Source organism: Dama dama, chromosome 31, assembly GCF_033118175.1.
Source record: "Dama dama isolate Ldn47 chromosome 31, ASM3311817v1, whole genome shotgun sequence".
Lineage (NCBI taxonomy): Eukaryota > Metazoa > Chordata > Mammalia > Artiodactyla > Cervidae > Dama > Dama dama.
This window is the reverse complement of record NC_083711.1, coordinates 33,985,324-34,007,424: the sequence shown is the minus strand read 5'-3', so window position 1 is coordinate 34,007,424 and position 22,101 is coordinate 33,985,324. Positions and strand designations below refer to the sequence as shown.

The window sequence follows — 22,101 nt, the reverse complement described above, 5'->3', positions numbered from 1 at the left end:
ATGTCTGACTCTTTGCAACCCTATGGACTTAGCCCACCCTCCAGGCTCCTCTGTCCATTGAATTTTCCAGGCAACAATACTGGAGTGGGTTGTCGTTTCCTGTTCCAGGAAATCTTCCCGACCCAGGGATCAAACCCACGTCTTGGGTCTCCTGCATTTTCTGGCACAATCTTTACCACTGTACCACAAAGGAAGTCCCCTTTATTATTTAGGAAGAGTCAATTTTCACTCCACTACTTTTGCTTCTAACCCTCTTCCTTTTTGTCCAGTTAAGGAAAACAAAAGGAAAATAAGTTTCTATGCTGGTAGCGTTCTTTTCTGATTCTGAAATATTCCTTTCTTCAGTTTATTCTCTTACCCTAACATTTTTATCTCACAAAAGCTCATGTATCGTGTATGATAGCAGGTATTTCTGGGTCTCATATTTGTAAACATTGAGAAATATGCTCTTATTACTTTGCTGTTCAGTCACTCAGTCGTGTCTGACTCTTTGCAACCCCATGGACTGCAGCACGCCAAGCTTCCCTGACCTTCACTATCTCCCAGAGTTTTTTCAAACTTGTGTCCATTGAGTCAATGAGGCCATCGCACCCTCTGTTGCCCCCTTCTCTTCCTGACTTCAAAATTTTCCAGCATTAGGGTCTTCTCCAGTGAGTCCAGTCTTCACATTAGGTGGCCAAAGTATTGGAACTTCAGCATCAGCCCTTCCAACGAATATTCAGGACTCATTTTCTTTAGGATTGACTGGTTAGATCTCCTTGCTTTCCAGTGGGACTTAAGAGTCTTCTCTAACACCACAGTTCGAAAACATCAGTTCTTTGGTGCTCAGCCTTCTTTATGGTCCACCTCTCACATCCATACATGACTAGTGGAAAAGCCATAGCTTTGACTAGACAGACCTTTACTGTGTCTGCTTTTTAATATGGTGTCTAGGTTTGTCATAACTTTTCTTCCAGTGATCAAGTGTCTTTTAATTTCATGGCTGCAGTCACCATCTGCAGTGATTTTGGAGCCCAAGAAAATAAAGTCTGTCACTGTTTCCATTGTTTCCCAATCTACTTGCATGAAGTGATGGGACCAAATGCCATGATCTTATTTATTTGAATGCTGAGTTTGAAGCCAGCTTTTACACTCTCCTCTCTCACTTTCATCAAGAGACTCTTTAGTTCTTCACTTTCTCCCATAAGGGTGGAATCACCTGCATATCTGAGGTTATTGATATTTCTCCCAGCAATCTTGATTCCAGCTTGTGCTTCATCCAGCCAAGCATTTTGCATGTTGTACTCTGTATTGAAGTTAAATAAGCAGGGTAACAGTATACAGGCTTGACGTACTCCTTTCCCAATTTGGAACCAGTCCATAGTTTCATGTCCAGTTCTAGCTGTTGTTCCTTGACCTGCATACAGATTTCTTAGGAATATTTCTCAGAAAAAATTCTCTTTCAAAATTTTCTGCAATTTGTTGTGATTCACTTAGTCAAAGACTTTCACATAATCAATGAAGCAGAAGTAGATCTTTTATTTTTGAATCCTCTTGCTTTTCCTATGATCCAGTGGATGTTGGCAATTTGACCTCTGATTCCTCTGCCATTTCTAAATTCAGCTTGTACATCTGTAGTTCTCAGTCCATATGTTCTTGAGGTCTCACTTGCAGATTTTTGAGCATTACCTTAGCATGTTAAATGAGCGCAACTGTGCGGTAGTTTGAATAATCTTTGGCATCACCCTTCTTTGGGATTGTAATGAAAACTGACCTTTAAAATGCAATACTTGTTAAATAACTATAAAAATTAATAATTAAGTCTACATAGGATTTGATTCAAAATGTGCCAAAGTTTTTACTCAATTTGTAAGTTATCTTTATGTTTGACTATCACAGCCAAAACATTGGTTGATTTTTTTTTTTAACTGTACAAAAATGCACTTTGCAAAAACAACTCAGCAGATTACTCTTTCCATGTGTAATTCTTTTCCATGTCTGCTTAGTAAGGTTAAACCAATATGATGGGTTTATAGATGCTTGTAAAGTACTATACTAGATTTATTATACCCCTAGAAAATACATATATTAACAGTCACATAATGTGAGTTTATAGCTCTTTCACTCAATGTTTTTGATGCCTATGGAGAAATGTTTACTTTGAACCTTTCCTCTCACAATGCTTAACCTAGAAAAAATTTTGATAGGCATGGGCTATGTGCCCAGAAGTGCTCAGGGATGACTGGGCATAATGATGCATGTTTGGCCACATACACACACACATACACAAACTCCGGTAGGCTTTGCTTGACACTTTCTCAAGGGACACTAGCTCAGCCCCTTATTACCTTTCTGAAGCATCAGGTAAGCCCTAAGGTGTTAGATTTTCTATTTGGTCTTAAAAGTTAAAATACAAAGAAGCATATATATTGACTATGGTAGTGGTGGTTCTTAGTCACTAAGACATGTCTGAGTCTTATGATCCCATGGACTGAGCACAACAGGCTCCTCTGTCCAAGGGATTTCCCTCACAAGAATACTGGTGTGCACCAATATACTGATGATTCATTACTGCTAATAAGTTCTGACTTCAAATATATCAGAAGGATGTTTCTGCTACCAGCACTAAATGAATCAGCCTTCAAATGGTTTAGTATTTTAATGTTCATTTACTTTGCAGATTTTAACTGGAAGATGGTGGTAGAGTGATAGAAAATATTATACCTAAGTGCATATCCTGGCCTTGACAAATTATATTATATATATATATAATGTACATATATATGTGTATATTTATGGTTTTCACAAGTTACTGTGATATTCAACACTTAAGTTCAGTCATCTGTATAAAGAAAGCTCACCAGTCAGGTTGATAATACAAGTCTTTGAGTATATGTCAGCTTTAGTGAACATGTAATCATTTACCCACTTCAACTAAGAATTAGATAAAATGTCTATCTCCAGGGCTCATACCAATCAGTTATTCACTTGAGAACTAATTGCTTCAAGCTAACATGCATTTGTTTAACTGTGACTGTTCCAAAAAGAAAGAAAAGAAGTCTTTTAAAAGGTCTCAAGTAAAACTTTATAGATAATGAAGTGGCATTGTGTTAGGAGTTATATTGTACAGATCTGTGCAGATAAGACAAGGGAGAAGACTCAGGGTTGTTTTTTTATGACCAAAGGAGTATTAAATTATTTCTTAAAGTTTAGCAAAAGCACACGTAGATCAAAACCCAGGGTGGAGACTGCAATAGGAAAATAATGCGAAGAAGATCCACTCAGTAAATGTGTTAGGTATTAATCCAGGTCCTAGGTAGAGGGGAGGAGGGGTGGGTAGGGAAGGACAACTCCCTTATAGAGATTTATTTAAATTAAAGAAAGAGAAAAAATATAATAATTAAATTTATAGGATGATAAAAGTGGATAATGCTATGTTGAAAAATTGGGGCAAATGCAAGAGGGTGTGTTACGTGTTTACTTGCTCAGTCGTGTCTGACTCTTTGAGACCCCAAGGACTGTAACCCACCAGACTCCTGTGGGCATGCAATTCTCCAAGCAAGAATCCCCCCCTCCAGGGGATCTTCCTAACCCAGGGATCGAACCCAGGTCTACTGAATTGCAGGCAGATTCTTTACCACCTGAGCCACCAGGGAAGTGTTTAATTTTCAGTTAGGATGTTCACAGTAGTCTTCTCAGTCTTTCTCAAAAGCATGAGGAGCATTAAAAAAATAAAATAAAAATTTTAAGTGCAGTCCTCAAAGAGGCCAAGGTACTGTCCAGTTAAGCTTCAGTGTTCCATCTTTTTAAATAACAGGGAAATTATTTAGATCCTAGTGAGAATAAAGTCATGGGGGAGAGGAAGGGAAATAAAGGTCAGAAAGAAAGAAAAGGCCAAATTGGATTAAAAAGGAAGAGAGTAAGTTGACATACTTTTACATTTTCATCATTCACTTGAGCTAGCAGTTCAAATGGTCCAGGGCCAAGAACAATAATAATAATAATATAAAGAGCAGCTAATAACTTGGGCACTTTTCCCAGTGCTAGGCACTCTATTAAGCACTTGATGTACACTGTTTCTGTGAATCCTCACAGTAACCCTCTGATATATTATCCCAATTTTAACAATGAGAAACTTAGCCTTAAGGAGATTCAGTAACTTGCTGGAAGACATACGGTTGGTAATTAAGAACTCAGACTAGAATGTAATTGTTGAACCCCAAAGCCATGCACCCACTGTATTTTACTGCTGTAGGAGGCTTTCTCCTATTCTTGTCTGCCTGCATTAAATGCCTTAGATGATGCTTACTTATGCTTGCAGTTCTCATTATTTTTCAGGAATTTTGAAGTTTCCAATGATCTTCTCCCTTTATTTATATTGCATAGAACTCAATTAAAGACTGTATTAACACAAGTTTGAGTGAAGATGTTTCTTTACAGCCTATGTTAAAATTGAGTTCAAAAGCACAATATATTTGTAAAAAATGTTGCATCTGCATTGTCAAAACTCATTTTGATGAGAAAGCATATGTTTGAAAGATGTATAAAAATCTGCTGTGTTTCTCTTTTGCATTTCTCACTAGCTGATATTTCTTCATCAAATAATTGAATTTATAAGTTCTTTGGATAATCCTTGGGGCTTCCTTGGTACCTCAGTTTGTAAAGAATCTGCTTACAGTGCAAGAGACCAGGGGTTCAATCCCTGGGTCGGGAAGATCCCCTAGAGAAGGAAATGGCAACCCACTCCAGTATTCTTGCCTGGGAAACCCCATGGACAGAGGAGTCTGGTGAGCTACCATCCATGGGGTCCCAAGAGTTGGATAGGATGTAGCAACTAAACCACTACCCTTGGGTAATCCTTAATGGCACAGGCAAAGAACAACAATTTTAGAGGGTAGTTAGTCTATAAGTCTGACCATATTTTTTTGTTATTTTCTTTTCTTGAGTTACTGAGAAAAAATGACATTTTTTAGTTCAATTATATAATCTTCTAGGACAAAGAAAAGTTCCTAATTAGGTTAGTCAAAGAATTCTGTAAAGTATTTGGAATAATATTCTTATTTGCATAGAGAAAAATGTAGTGCTCAATATTTTATATTATCATTTGATTTGCTGTTACTGATGTGTGTCATTAAGCATGCCTAAGAATAAACTAATAATTTGCGTGAAAATGCATTTCAAAAAGCATATCAATCCATTAATTAATGTGGTAGATTATATTTGAGCCCCTCCTCCTTTGAGTTTGTTTCATTGCTATTCTGCACTGTACAGTTTCTAAGAATGTATAATTAAGGAAGTAAGTTTGCATGGACTAGAATTTATTTTTTAGGCTAAAGTCAGAAACCTGTTCATGAAAGAAGCACATCCTAAACTATACTATAAAGATACTTCTGTTTTGCACTTAATTAGAACATGTGGTTGTCATTTAAACTTGTAATGAAGACAGTGTTCACAGACTTGAATTCATATATAGCTCATATATTGAATTTGTTCCTTTTTGCAAAGACAATAAAATTTAATGTAAACTAATAAGAACTTTAAAAAAATATATTGTACCCTTAAAGGGAAGCTCCATTTACCTTTCATTATAATTTAAAATATACTTTGGCTCTATTCAGTAGTAAATTTCCTATTTATTTTTATATTACCCTCTGTTTTAATTTTATTTTAGAACTATTGTAATATTGTAGGAGTTTTTTTTTAAAACTAAAGTTAGGTAGAGAAAAGAAGCTAAATGGATATTGTCTATTGAAAGTAATATACTCATAAATGCCCACAGCCATAAAATGGTTTCAAACAAATAATGAAAATATCAGAACTTATTTCCAGTGGTGAATTTCTAAGTGGCTATATATTCTAGTTGACAAAGCTAAAGACAGAAATGCCTAAATCAGACACACACATGCACCTGCCTCGCTCTAACACACATATACATCCGTAAAATATACAGCAACACATTACTAGTTTTTGCTCCTGTATTTGGAAAGAGACCAGAGAGAGCAACTAAAGGTTGTCATTTATGACCTGGTCTATAGTTCAAGAAAATAAATGAGGTATAATTTAAGTATGTTTATGAAATAGAGGGGCAGATCTATTTGAGATGCTATACAGCCAACATGCTATACAAGATTTGTGAATTGTGGCTGGCAATAAATTAAATTCAATTTATAGAGCATAAAAGTAGGAACATTATGTTAGAACACTGAGGCAAGTCTTGTGCTGGCTAGTTATCTTTAGACTGTTGAAAACATGAAATTATTTTTATTTTCTACCACCTGTTCTTAGATTACCAGATGTTTCTTTACAGTTCCTTAGAATTTTGTACCTAATGTTTTCTGCCTTGGATAATACATTATCTCTCCTAGGGTTGCTTAACTTCCAAAAGTTATTGTAATCATAATACCATGGGTGGGTTGATTAAAGAGTCATATCTGAAAATAGCACACCAAATTCATATGTTCTAAGTGTATATTTTTTAACATGTCATCTACTGGGATATGTTTTACAGTGATTGGCATGGTAGTGATATTTTTCTTTTTAGTGCAGTCGTATAAAATAATTCATCTTAAAATCGATGGTGCCCTAGATTTAAAGATATATGGTAACCTACCAGCTTTGCCATCTTTATGGTCATCTACTCACTAGAGAACCGCTTTTGTTGTCACTCAGTCTGAAACCTCAGGGTTTGTACCTTGCCATAAATTTCCCTAGTTTCATCAGCAGGAGTGAAGTGAGTTTAGTGCAGAATGGTATAAATGATAGTACTTCTTACATCAAAATCCTTATACTTTGAACAGACACTTTATCAAGTGGCTGAGCAAACACAGCAGCTTTTGAAGTATTTGAAGAGCCATTGAATATAAGAGTCTTCATGCCTTCACTGTTCTTTAATCTTGTTAGTACAGGTCTTCAGAACATGGCTCTTCCTTGGTTCAAATTTAAGGACATAGATTATAAAATAATGCTTAAAACTTCTTATTGACTTCAACCTGTTGATAGATATATCAAATACTTAGGAAGCTCTTGAATTTAAAATAAGAAGGAATCAAAATATTTTAAAATGATATCCCAATGAATAGGAATCTATTTGATCTCCTTTTAAAAAATCTCCATAAAATTTTTATAATTCTTTTCCCTGCTGTATTTTCCCAAATTGAGCAAAGTACATTTTATGTACCCCAAACAACAGATCAAATGAACCAACTGAGCAAGAAATTGATCTAGAACAAATGCAACAAACCTCTGATATTCAGACTCCTTAAGTAATGGTAAGAATTACAGTCCTTTAGCACCAATCTTTTAAACTTAATTAAACAGTGGGATATTGCTTTATCTATTTTTCTTATTTTTATTCTTCAAGCCATGTTTATTCCAGCCTCTTTATGCTTAGAATCTCAAAATCGGAATTAAACAAAGAAACTGCCAAAAAAAACACCACTCTGCCTGATTCTTGGCATAAAACAGGCATCCACTTGTGAAGAGTAGGGTAAATTAAATCTACGTTTTACTCTGTCTACATCCCAGCTCTACCACAAAACTTACTGTGTGTCTTTGGGCACAACTCTTCCCCTTCTAAGTGTTTCCTCAAATTGGGCATCAGTTTTCCATTTGAGTACCATCAGTTGTACATACAAAAAAAAAAAAAAAAAAAAAATTCAGTGGTATATGTATGTCTCTCCATTTGTACTATCCAAGTTTAACCATGCTACTATCCATGGACCACTGTTAGATTCCTGACTGGTTTTTCTGACTTAGTCTTTCCTTTGTTCATTGTATTCTACCCTCAACCTTCAGGTTAATTTTGTTTGTTTGTTTTTGACTAGCATAACCTTTCTCACAAAGCTTCAACATTCTCACACTTAATTATAAAATAAATCTGAACAGTCTACCCAGGCTTCAAAGCTTTTTGTTTATAACTGTCAATCCTGCCTTCTCTCCTTGGCTGTACCTCTCACTGAATATTGCCTTCTGCTTTATTTATGGACATTTATATGTGTTTCTAATCTCCCCTTAACAGGCTATGAGTTGCACATAAACTAAAACTACATCTTAGTCATTTTTTTTGATATCTTGCACAGAGCCTCCTACATTGTGTGTATTTATTATGTGAATGGGAAAAATAATTTCTTCTACGTTCCTCTAATATAAAATATAAGACATGTAATTTGGCCTTTCTTCATGAATCAGAATTGTCATCCTGAATATCAGTTTCAGAGATGTACTGAAAAGCTATAATGAGAAGGCACTCTGCTAGATGTAGGGAGGCAGCTATGAATAAAAGAGACGTGGAGGTGCTGAGATGTCCTGCTAAATTTATCTACTGTGGAATTGGAAATCCTATGAAGAAGACAGTTTAAGGGTAAACTAGCTCTGAGTTATATTTTCAGAGGGATATTCTTCACTGGCAGACAGGGCGGGGCTCTCTAGGGGTGTTGGTGCTGTGTGGGTCCCACGCCACGTGTGTGATCTGTGTGTGTCCTCTTGTACATGGGAAAGAGGGAGTGAGGGAATGCCTGAATGAGAGGAGAGAAAAGCAAAAATCCAGTTGCCCAGATAACCCTTTTAGAAATGTCTATTCTAAGCAGCATTCCTAAAACATGGGGTTTCCTGGTTCTTTTTATTTTCCATTTATTTTTATTAGTTGGAGGCTAATTACTTTACAATATTGTAGTGGTTTTTGCCATACATTGACATGAATCAGCCATGGATTTACATGTATTCCCCATCCTGAACCCCCTCCCACCTCCCTCCCCATCCCATCCCTCTGGGTCTTCCCAGTGCACCAGCCCTGAGCACCTGTCTCATGCATCCAACCTGGACTGGCGATCTGTTTCACCCTTGATAATATACATGTTTCGATGCTGTTCTCTCAGATCATCCCACCCTCGCCTTCTCCCATAGAGTCCAAAAGTCTATTCTATACATCTGTGTCTCTTTTTCTGTCTTGCATATAGGGTTATCATTACCATCTTTCTAAATTCCATATATATGCGTTCATATACTGTATTGGTGTTTATCTTTCTGGCTTACTTCACTCTGTATAATGGGCTCCAGTTTCATACATCTCATTAGAACTGATTCAAATGTATTCTTTTTAATGACTGAGTAATATTCCATGGTGTATATGTACCACAGCTTTCTTATCCATTCATCCGCTGATGGGCATCTAGGTTGCGTCCATGTCCTGGCTATTATAAACAGTGCTGTGATGAACATTGGGGTACATGCGTCTCTTTCAGATCTGGTTTCCTTGGTGTGTATGCCCAGGAGTGGGATTGCTGGGTCATATGGCAGTTCTATTTCCAGTTTTTTAAGGAATCTCCACACTGTTCTCCATAGTGGCTGTACTAGTTTGCATTCCCACCAACAGTGTAAGAGGGTTCCCTTTTCTCCACACCCTCTCCAGTATTTATTGCTTGTAGACTTTTGGATAGCAGCCATCCTGACTGGCGTGTAATGGTACCTCATTGAGGTTTTGATTTGCATTTCTCTGGTTTCCTGGTTCTTAAGTAATATAGTAATTTACAATTATAAAGCTCTGTCACAATCATTACTTTTTAATCTAGTGTTTTAAATTATTGGAATTTCTGGAATTAAGGGTCGTGTTTTCTAAAGGAAGTTATTGTAGTCCCTGGGTAATATAGATACAGGGCTGGGTAATTCCAAAAGTAGCCATGGCAGAATTTTTTTCTTTAAATTATAGATCAGAGAAATAGGTCTAAACTGATGTTTTGAAACTTTATGGCTTTTCCTTTATAGCTATAAATTATATCCATTAAGTGAGTAGATTCTTACCATTTTCAGTGTGATGGTCCCTTTCAATGTCAAAAATATATTGATCTTTATATAACAATTGCTCTTTCAGTACCCTTCATTGAGAAAATATATAGGCAAAAAACTTACTATAAATTCTGTGACTTTTGAAAACCTCTATGTCATATTAATCAAAAAAGTGCACATTCTTTGAAAAAAAGTACCAAATGGGTATAAGAGCACATAATTTAGTCTTCACACACGTATATATAGAATCCCAGTGCCTTATAATAAGGTAATTACTCATTCTGTGAGACTCTTATGATAACACAATGGCCAGTGATCATACACCCACAGGTTGGGAATCAGTGGTTTTCACGATATACTTCCTTCCTTCAGTCACTAGTACCAATAATCTATGTTGTTAACCAATAACTTAATAATTGATAAAGTATTTCTGAATGGATGTATTTCTGAAGGTGTTGTAGAATGGATTCTAGGTCTTTATTCTCTGAACTGTATTGGACTCTTTTTGTTTTCGTTTAATGCTGTTTGAAGATTCGTGCAAGTAATTAATGAACTAGGATGAAGAACAAAAGCTAAGCTTCTCTTTTAGTAGTTCCTTTCATACCAGAGGGCTTCATTTGTTTACTGTGTCTCTAATGATTTGTTCTCACTATCCTGTCCATATTTCTCCAGTAAATAAATCACATGCTCAAATCACGTGAGTATGGTTAGAACGTGCTTGTGGCCTGTAGTCAGCTTTTGAACTCAGTATTTGTCCCTCTCCCTCTGCTTTAAGCTCATTAACATGCTGATTGTTAGTCTAGATTTGCATTAGAGTATATTGACCTGGATTGACTGAAATGGAGTCACTACTCCCAGCAAAATTCCTATGGTGCAACCATCTGCATCTCTTAAACAAAGGTCTAGGAATGAAAATGATAGTCATAACTTCTTAACCCCCCTGTACTTTTAATGTGATAGCTTTTGCTGTAAGAAAAATATACAAACATTTCTGAGATTAAATACCAGGAAAATGCAAAGCACCTAGGCACCCGTCTGTCTCCCTCCTTAAACTAGAAGAAACTTAAATTTCTAAGTATCCATGTATATTTACTTGTAGATTTTTTTAACCAAGTATCATTTCTAGACTTTCTGATTATAAATTTGAACATAGGAACCATAGCTGGTGTTTTGTTACAAATACAATACTCAGTTCAGTTCAGTCACTCAGTCATGTCTGACTCTGCGACCCTATGGACTGCAGCACGCCAGGCCTTCCTGTCCATCACCAACTCCAGGAGTTTACTCAAACTCATGTCCATTGAGTTGGTGATGCCATCCAACCATCTAATCTTCTGTCGTCCCCTTCTCCTCCTGCCTTCAATCTTTCCCAGCATCAGGGTCTTTTCCAATGAGTCAGCTCTTCGCATCAGGTAGCCAAAGTATTGGCATTTCAGCTTCAGCATCAGTCCTTCCAATGAACACCCAGGACTCATCTCATTTAGGATGGACTGGTTGGATCTCCTTGCAGTCCAAGGGACTCTCAAGAGTCTCCTCCAACACCACAATTCAAAAGCATCAATCCTTCTGTGCTCAACTTTCTTTATAGTCCAACTGTCACATCCATACATGACCACTGGAAAAACCACAGCCTTGACTAGATGGACCTTTGTTGGCAAAGTAATGTCTCTTCTTTTTAATATGCTGTCTAGGTTGGTCATAACTTTCCTTCCAAGGAGCAAGCATCTTTTATTTTCATGGCTGCAGTCACCACCTGCAGTGATTTTAGAGCCCAAAAAAATAAAGTCTGCCACTGTTTCCAACTGTTTCTCCATCTATTTGCCATGAAGTGATGGGACTGGACACCATGATCTTTGTTTTCTGAATGTTGAGCTTTAAACCAACTTTTTCACTCTCTTCGTTCACTTTCATCAAGAGGCTCTTTAGTTCTTCACTCTCTGCCATAAGGGTGGTGTCATCTGCATATCTGAGGTTATTGATATTTCTCCCGGCAATCTTGATTCCAGCTTGTGCTTCATCCAGCCCAGCGTTTCTTATGATGTACTCTGCATATAAATTAAATAATCACGTATAAGTTAAATAAATGCATTACTACTACCATACAAATAGTTCACTGTGAAAAATCGGGTGTTAAATTGTAACAGATCACATGATTACAACATGAATTCTGTGGCATAATGGCTAGTATGTTTACATGATCTTGTGCATTAATAGAAGCATGTGTCTGTAACCAAGGGTGCTCAATCTTCAGAACACATGTGGACCCTTAGTTCACTTCTGTGTTCCTCACTTTGTCAACCAGGATCTAGCAAACTAGAATGAATTCAGAGATGGGAAAAGAGAAACAGCCATATCAAATGAGAAATCATTGAAGGTTCTCAGATTCTATTTAATAAGTATTTAGTAATATATGTAGAGGACCAATGGAGATAGCATAGCTATTATTAAATATTTGAAAGCTACTGTATTTTGAACTTATTCTTTATGGCTTTTCTGGGTGGAAAAAGTTTTCATAAAATCAAAATTCTGCTCAACATGGAGAAGAATTTCTAAAAAATGGAACTGGTTGCACGAAGGAGAAAGTAGACTCTTCACTAATAGGTATAGATGATCTTGTGCCAAGCTGTGATAAAAGGATAACAAAGGTCCCGTGGGTGTGTGGACTAGATAGCCTACAAAGCCCTTTCAAACATGAGAAACTGAAATAGTAGAGAAGAAAAGAGAACATAGCACAAATCATCATTTAACAATGTTCCGAATACTCGCTACTAAATCCTGTCTCAGACACATTATATAATGTCTCATTCAACTCCTAAACTGTTGTAATTCCTTAAGAGCCATACGTACAAAATTGTGCTTGATTCAGATGCAGCAGAATACGGAGGACACAAGAGACTGGACCACAATACCGAATTCTTCTCTGAACCTTTTGAACATAATAACTGTCCCTGTTCTCTTTTGGTAAGTAAGATTTTAAGGTATTTTCCTTTCATTTAAATTTATTCTGTATTTTCAGAGTGATGCCTTTTTGTCCAAGGAACCAACTCTTCAGCAAGTCAGCAAGGCAGGGGGTAGGGAAGGGGTATTGATCGCACGAAGAAAATAGAGGCAATGTGTGGTGCTGGACTCACTGGGTTTTGGAAAAACAAATAATAAAGGATGTTTAGCAGACAATTGGGGAAATTTGAATATTAATAGGGTTACAAATTATTTCTCAAGACGTAAGAGGAAGGCAGGTTTTAGCTTTCTTTCTATTATATTTCTAATTTTCCTACAACAATTTACTTTCTTCTTGCAGCTTTCTGTGTTATGGACTATCAAAGTTTCATTTTAAACACCTTAAAAGAATCTATGTATACATTTTTTTTTCTTTCATGTAGTCATTAAAGACTGTGAATTCATTCTAGTTATAAAATTCTCTGGTTTCTTTGTATTACTGAGGAGAGTGTTGTTTTATATTAACAAAATTTTACTTTGTGAGGTTGACACAATGACAGGATACTGCTTTAAACTACTAAATTCAATTTCTTTTTAAAACGTCGAATAAAATTTTGCCATTTACAGCAGTATGGATGGATCTGGAGGGTATTATGCTTAATGAAAGAAGTTAGAGAAAGACAGATAGTATTTGTCATCACTTACATGTGGAGTCTAAAAAATAAACAAGTGAATATAACAAAACAGAAATAGAGTCATAGATATAAAGAACAAGCTAGTGGTTACCAGTGGGGATAAGGAAAGGGTAGCAACAGGACAGACTTAAGGATTAAGAAGGGCAAAATACTATTTATGAAGTAAATAAGCTGCACAGGTATATTGTACAGCACAGAAAATATAGCCGATATTTTATAATAACTATGAATAGAGTATAATATATAAAAAATTTGAATCATGTCATACACCTGAAACTATATTTCAGTAAAAAAAATTGTAATGTAGAATTTAGAAATTCTGCATAGGTGGAGAAATTCTTCGTTTATGGCCAAGTCCACATCTGCATTATATACGTTTCGCTCTTCATGACTAGTCACGTCTCTCTCTCTCTTTCTTTCTCATCCCTCTTCTTCTACCTGTCTGTCTCAGCACTGCAGTTTTTTTTGTTTGCTTGTTTCACAAGGAGAGGACTTGGATTTGTTTCACTTATGTAAGGCCAAGATGTATCCCATAATGTATAGTTTTATCATTGCTGTTTAATTCTCTCATTAAAAAAAAAGTTTAGATAAATATCAAGCATGAGAATCTGTATGGTACCCCTCGCTCCCTCCTTTTGCTACTGTATTCCCACCTCCCAGGATGGTAGCAGCACCTTACTTTGTAAGCTGCTATTATATATGTCAAAGACAGCAGCATAAAATAAAAGAGCAGAGATGAGTAAGACTGAATTGTTGATTATCAGCTCTGAGCAAAGCCAAGAGCCTTCGGAGACCTGGGTGTTACCCTCAGTGTGTGTGTAGGGTGCTGGTATTGATGACGTTGATTTGGCTTTGGATGGAAATACAAATTCATATGTATTTTCAAGAGGGAGGGCTCACAGGTGCTAGCAGATTATTTCTTCAAGGAATGCTTGCTGTGGTTGTCAGAACATTCAGTTTTGACATGTAAAATAAGACTGATAAAAATAGTTTCTGAAATTGAATGAGAAAATGATCTTAAAGCTCTGAAATAACCAAAGAGTTAGAGAACCCTGAGGGGTTAGGGAAGGTGACCGCGCTCCTAAGGAGGAGTCAGGGAGAAGCAGCACCCAGTTGTGATAAAGCCAGACTGGAACCAGTTGATATAGACTGAAAGAAATTTGAAATTTCAGCTAGCAAACATGTTACATAGCTAACTTTCCTAAAGGTTCATGTAGCTAAAGAGGGTTGTGTTGGTGAGGGAAGCCTGGTAATACAGGGAAAAGATCACAAAATGTCATGGCAGGGGATTTGGGGTTAAGTCGCCAGTCTGCCATTTATGGGTACCAGCTATGAGAACTTGAGTAATTTGACCTTTTTGTGCCTGCGTTTGCCTGTCTGTATAGTGAGGATTAATAATAGTATCCTGCCTATAGCAAGAGATTCTTAGGTATAAATTCATTAACACAGCCAAACTTTGAGGAAATTGCAAAATGCTATTGTACATATATTTAAAAATTATTATTGTCATGGCTGTTTAATATTTATTTAGGTATTCTAAGTGTGCCAAGACACTAGATGCTTTGAGGACATTCTCCCAACTTTGGAGAAATTATCATCTTAGGTGAGGGCTTGCAATCTTTGAGGCTGGGCAGAAAATATCTTGACATCCTTTTGATTTTTTAAGGGCAAAGATATTCTGTCATAATTAAAACAAGCCAAGTAACCAGTGGCAGCCACAGACAGGAGATTACTTTTCAAGCACTAATTAAATTGATCTTGCAAATATGGACTGTGCAGTTCTAAATGAGCTGATGGAACGGAGAATGTCACATAAGTCTCCATAGCAGGTAGAGAGATACAGCCGTGCAAGCATATGAGAAATAGAGCAAGCTTAACCACTACCTGTAATAGAATTCTGATCCCACTGGGTCAGGAGGTAAATATTGGTTCTGTCTTCCCAGCAGCAGCATCTTGTTTTTGGTGACTACAGGTGCTTTAGGAATAACTCATTTTAAATAAGCCTTTAGATTCCAAATGAAATGATCATGGGTTTTAATGTAAGAAATAAGGCACCCAGTAAATTAACTACACTACAATTTAAAAAAAAAAAAAAAAAGGTTGGTGGTTAGGGATGATTTCTTAAGCAAGGTGTGGGTACATAAAATAGTCATAGTATTCATTATGGTATTGTGATTTTTTGAATAATTTATATTAATGCAATATAATAATTTTTTTTATAAGGGAGCCCCAGTAGACCAGAAAATCCAATAAAACAAATTCCTTCTTACCTGAGTTATCTTTTGAAGATTCAAATATACATCCAGTATAAGAATGCCTCATTATAACAGAACTCTTTATTAAACTGATCAATAATGTGCTGGGATGCAGTCAGGTTTTAGGTCTCATTTGACCTGACTTCTGCCTCCCACATGTCTAGAATAAAGAGGGAAGGGGAGACAAAAATGTAACTTTTCCAGGAAATTTCTGTCCATCACAACTAGCACACTGTATTTGCCAAAGCTTAATTTGCAAGCTCAGTAATCCAAAGGATCTGCTGAATAAGTGTCAAATCTGTTTTCTAAGATAGCAACAAACAGAACTCAAAGGAATCTTAAAATAGCCACACACGCTGCAGCTTCAGCAGGTACCACCCCGGCATCTTCTTTTTGTGCTCCATCAGTTAAAACTGTGAAACCAGAGGAGAAGTGCGTGTGTACTGCTGCTGAGATGTATATGCTAAGGCTGGAGTATCTCACAAAGGCCAAGAAGCTATAAGGCAGAACTTTTCCATTCTGCTTTACTGGCAGTTTTTGGAAACTCCATTTTAGCATAATGATTTCTCTGCATTTTAGCTTCTGATATAGGAACTTACCTTTAACCTGTAACGTCATCAGTAAACCAGAAGGGGCAAGGGTGCTTCCTTTTTCTTTTCTGATTCATAAATTCAAACTCCATGGCACAAATCAAAGAACAGAGATGATTGACCCTGAAATAAATTAGATTGCTTTACAATAACTTAAGTAGTCTTAATGGTGAAATGTGAATAAAGCAATAGTTTTAGCATCTATTATTTTGCCAGTAAATCTCCTTAATCTTAAGAAATAAGATCTGTTTACTTCCAGTGTAAATTTGGTGATTCAAAGGTAGACTTTTAGTTTAAATAGGGTGTTTGACATAGATGTATCTTTATTATTGCCCCTCAGTTGTAGGTATAGAAAATATAAATTAAGTTGGGAAATGTTTTTTTGCTCTACCAAGAATTATGAAAATGTTTAGTTTTTTTTTAAACAAATCAATTTTAATTCATAAAGTTTTCTCTTTTTCATATTTATATATATTTCTACATAGAAATATTTACTAGATCACTTTTCTCTTAAGCCTAATGCAACATAATGAATTATAATTTTTTCCTTAGAAAATATTTTATAAATTAAAAGATATATGTGAAAATTAAAATTATTTGTAATCCTTATTTTTCAAAATAATTTGTGATAGACATATATGTAGATTGTTAAGATCTAATGCCCTTTTCAACAAATGCTGTTTTCACTATGATTTATACAGTTGCTAAATTTTACAATTTATAAGAACATTTTAAAATTTGCCTTTTAAGTATTTTTATTGAAAATTATTTTTAAGTTTGCTGTTTCCAAATTTTTGATAACCTGTTTTCAAACACTGTGCAATTAATATTTGTAAATCAATTTTGACCCAAGAAGAACATCATACTTTGCTTGGATGGCATAATATAGTAGATCATTGTATGATCAAAGTTTTTGTTGTTGTTGTTGTTTTTTTAATCCATAGTAATAGTTTGTGTAGTGATTAAGTCCTTATGTAGTTAAAATAACTGGCTAAATGGCATGCATTTTGACTCTCTTAATAAATGAACCAGATTACGCTGTGGCATTCTGATTCCTTGTGAAGAACAGAGTACAAAGACAGCTAGAAAAAAATAAAATTCATGACTTTACATTACACTGTCTCATATGTTCTTAATGTGATCCTAGCTACAAAATGTTCATGGCTTAGTGACTAGTAAATGGGCATGGTGAATATGTTTATCAGCATATGCTATCTGTGATATGTATACTAAATGGTTTCTGTATACATAAGCTTAAATATGAGATATTCATATTTAAATATAAGCAGTTATATTTAAATCTACTTAAAATATGTTCATATTTCTTTTGCCATAGGAATCAAAACTATTTATAGAATTAAAATTGTAAATTGAGATTTACAGAAGCCAATACTTAGCAATAAATTATAGAGCCCCAAATTGTTTATGTCTGTAATTGTCGCATCATAAGAATTAGCTCTAATTATCTTAAGTCTTTTAGTATAATTGGTAGTCATTTCCTAACTACTAAGAACATTGATTTATATATGCAGAACCCTAATAAAGAAGAAAATTTCAAAATCCATAAATAGCCATAGTTAAGAAAAAAATCTGTTGCTTGGAGAAATTTTTTCATGTTGCCTATACTGCAAGGCTCTGAAGCAACATGGACACATTCTGGTAATTAACACTGCAGTGAAAAAGTATAATTACACAATTTTCCTGTTAATGATATTGTACAATTATCAACCAATGGTTTTTGAGCAGATAGTATTAAGCGGCCTCGAAGTGTGACTGGAATTGGCATCATAAAAGCCCTTACATAAAATGGCCAGCATCATTTAGAGTGAATTCTTAGAGCAGTTTTTTTTAACAATTAAATGCCAAAAGAGGAAATTCAGTGCATTTATTGCAAACCTTGAAGTTCTTACATCACCCTCTTTGTTTTACTCTTAAATTTGGGCTAGCTAAAATACCAGAGATCACAGAGAGTAAGATTGCTTCGAAATTATCAACTTATAGTTGTTCATATTTCATTAATTAAATCAGTATGAGGTAATAAAATCAGGGTAGATCCCGAAACGGTGTAAGATCTGGTACGAGACCGAGGTAACGTCCTGGTCCATCGCTCTGCCACACTGGGGGCCTGGCACTCTTTGTCCTGGGCCTTACATGTCTTGACAGCTGCCTTCTCAGGAGCCGGGCCAAGCAGAATCTCTTTATCTGCATGTAGGGTCAAAGATACCAGAGAGGTATTCTTAAAGTAAACGGACCTGAAATCCTTTTCTTCAGTTTCCCATGCTACTGAGAATTTAAAAAAAAAAATTTAGATCAGTCTTCAGTTTTAGAGTGGTCTTAATAGAACAATTCAGAACCATTCTGATTATAACCTGCTGTCCCACTGATTACTTACACCTAGTTACTATGATTCGCTGAACTAAACAGATAGAATAAGGCAGAACAGGTATCTCTCTCTTTTCTTTTCTTTTTTTTTTTTAATTTTTTGACTCTGACATGTGGCATCTTAGTTACACGACCAGAGATCAAACCCACACCCCATGCTTTGGGAGTACAGAGTCTTAACCACTGAAATGCCAGGGAAGTCCCAGAACTGCTCTCTCTTGATTCATGCCTGTTTTGAGAAGACTTGGAGAGGGGATTGACTGAATCTGACTATTGATTTCTTTGATTTCTCCTCTCTGGCGTTGGTCTGTGTTGCTTTAGTCTGTAGCATCATTGTGGAAATAGGCCATAGTTTGCACTAGATCTGTCTGGACCCCTGGGTATAGTCCTGTCTTTGTTCATGGGTAGCTCCGGCTTTCTTTTGTTGAGCCCATCTTGTAACAGCTTATCTATCACTGTCAAAGAGAAAATATTGAATGGAAGAGATATTAGCCATTAAATCATGATGCGGTTTAAAAGCTATATGACATTAAAAACAATGTGTAAATTGTAGGGAAACTGATTATGGCATTGAAATACACAGTTCCCCACACTTAATGAACACAAGGATGTAATATGTATCTTTTGGAGGTTAAGTACTGGATTGCGTATCAGTCTGAGACAGTGAGTAACCCAGTAAACTGTGAGCTTGTGTGACATTTTTCTCAGACGACAGTGCTAAATCACTTTCTTTTAATTCAAGATTCGAAAAACTGTTCTCTAGTTATTGCATTCATAATATAAATTTTTCAAAATTCCATCATTTAAAAACTGCTTTAATCATTAATGTTCAAAACTAACTGTATTGGTGTATCTGATTTTTTAAAAACAGTTGTAAGATGTCTTTATCACAGCAACCTTGTGGGAAAACGTTGTGTTCATTTGCTGACTTGAGATACACTGGACATACAGTGGTCTGTCAGTGAAAATCAGCTGTTCTGTTCTTTAATTTTTTTCCCTAAAGCTCTGTTTTGTTTTTTTTTCATCTTTCATTCGGTTCTAAACTATAAAAGCCTTTCTCTTTTTTTTTAAACCATTGGTCAAGTTTTCAGTTAAAGTAACTGAAAATTGTGCAATATGCACAAATTCAGAAATGGAGAGATACTATCACAATGATGACAGCAATATGTAATATTATTTTTACTGTCTGCTTTGTTAATAGTAATTAATCCCTTCTGTGTAAAATAGCACACAGTTAAGCATCAAGCAGTTCAAATCACTTCTCAGTTTTATAAAAATTATTTTAGATGCAAGTATATTAATATCTTGTGAAATAAACACATATTGATCCCACAGTTACTTATTCCTTCCTTCATTCTTTTATTTAGTCATCACTGGCACCTACTTTGTCCACTGGCACCTACTAAAAGTTAGAAATATGAAGACATATGGCCTCTGCCCTGGTAAACCTAATAATCTAGTGGGAAGGGTTGATCATAAACTTGAAAAAACAATTACAAGTTGTGTTAAATGTTCAGATAGAAAGAAAAATGGTGCTGTGATAGAAAATGAAATGGAGACACTATCAGATCTAGAGTTGTCAAAGAACACCTCTCCATGGAGTTGGGATTTTTCAAGATCTACGAGAAGTAAAGGGTGAGGGGTTAAGTGAAGAGCGTATCTGAGACGGGAGTTGCACATACTCAAGAAGGAGCTGAGTCAGGACTCTGCAGGGCATGCAAAGAAGTGGATTGCACCTTCAATCGGTGGCAAGCCTCTTGACTGATTTAAATTGGGGCAGGGACTAAAATCCACTTAAGATAACCTTATACTATGACCGTTAAGGTTTTGTTCCTAAAATGACAGGAGAGAATACTAACCAGAACAATAATGTGTCCTGACTTGACCAGTCTTCTGTATGTTCCTTTTATTTACCTGACTAGACTAACGTTGTGAACTGGAGGGCAGCCTGCCTTCACCGCCTGCCAGTTCGGAACCAGAGCCGCCAAGGCTATTTCTGCCTTTTTTTGTCTGGGGAGCATCGGTTTTTGTAAAGCGTATGGAGCCCTCTAGCGGTGATCGTTTTAAAGGCGTCTTAATGCCAGAATTGTCGAATAGAGCCTCCTCAGAGCCAGTAGAGTTGAAAAGGGAGCTATAATTTACGCAAATGCGGACTGCATCAAGTTTGATCCGATATCAAGTCGCTTTGATGCGATATCAAGCCCAGTGTTTCTTTTCAATGCACTGACACGACTGTGTTGATTTAGGTGTACATTCCAAACCGGGTGGCCCTCATCCTTCGCAATCTGGACCTGCCCAACTGAAGAGATCTGATTTCAGCTCCCGCAGCGGAAGACCTGTGCTTTGCTTTCCCACGCTCCCTGTCCCAGAACTTGTAATGTGTAAGCTTTTCAAAATATATTTGTCTAGCCGGAATGTCCGATGTCTGAAATTCTGTATTGGTTTATGAAAATGAATGTCAAACTTTAAAGAGTAGAAGGGGACATATTTTTGAAATTTTAGAGATCCTAGACTACATTGTCCAGCCATCTGAACAGCTAGAATCCTTTAAGTGTTGTATATTACGTCTTTAAAGAATTTTGCCTTACAGGCCAATTATTTAATCCTTTTAAGTTGAAATTTGAATCATGTGTCCATGTTTGATTATTTCTGTCGAATGTATACAGTATTTTTTTTAAGGCAACTATTTGGTGACTTTATTTGTTCTGGTATCTCTTGGTCTAAATTACAAGACCCTAGAGATTGTTACTTTCCTTTTTCAACGTGTGTTTAGAAATACTGTAATAAATATATAGTAATAATATAAAACAAAGAATTGTGACAAATATAAAAGTTGTTGCCTATGAACCCATCGATGCCTTATTTTGCATAAGTTTTATCTTGTGGTCTCTATTTCATTTAGTCTCTTGGTAGATGCCAGTATCTTCGTTTCTGAAGGCTTGACCTGGTAATTGTAACATTTCAGAAAATATCTTTTACTTTCAACCAATAAAAAAATATTACACAGTTGTCTCTGCTAATGTTTATTTTACTGTGATGTTATGGAATTTTTCTAGAGTGAAATTTAAACGCCTATTTCAGCCCTGAGACCTTCCCCACACTTATGCACATATGCATGATGGACTAGGTGTGGGAGTTAATACTATTTTTTTTCTTTAGGTACTATTTTGTAACTTGAAATTATACCAACCAACTCAGATATCTAAGCTCCTCTCCAACTCTAAACCTGAACACTTTTAGAAGCTGAGTTAACTGCTTCGACAGTTGATCGTGAGATACTCCATCATGAAATTGCCCCTTGGTTTAATAAATAGCAGGCCACAAATGTGTAATCACTGATATGTAATCCATTTGTAATTGAGAAATTATGATGTACTTATGAGACATAAAGTCACCTTTTTAAATATTTAATATTTTCCTTTACATTCATACTGACTGCTGCTTTGTTTTTAGCCTGATTATCATGGCTAATAAGGAGTACAT

General features: G+C 35.9%; 1 protein-coding gene across 2 annotated transcripts in view; it reads left to right on the top strand.

Annotated features, from left to right (window-relative positions):
- The window catches only part of GBE1 (1,4-alpha-glucan branching enzyme 1), a 289,682-nt gene extending 268,055 nt beyond the window's left edge, over positions 1-21,627 (top strand). The window contains exons 14-15 of one of the 2 annotated variants that reach the window (XM_061134227.1): positions 12,626-12,720; positions 20,865-21,627. In XM_061134227.1, the coding sequence (XP_060990210.1) occupies positions 12,626-12,720; positions 20,865-20,931 (162 nt within the window). In that variant the 3' untranslated portion in view covers positions 20,932-21,627. Of the gene's footprint in view, positions 1-12,602; positions 12,721-20,864 lie in introns of both variants that reach the window. The other variant, XM_061134226.1, reaches the window with a different exon arrangement.
- Positions 21,628-22,101: the final 474 nt, after the last annotated feature.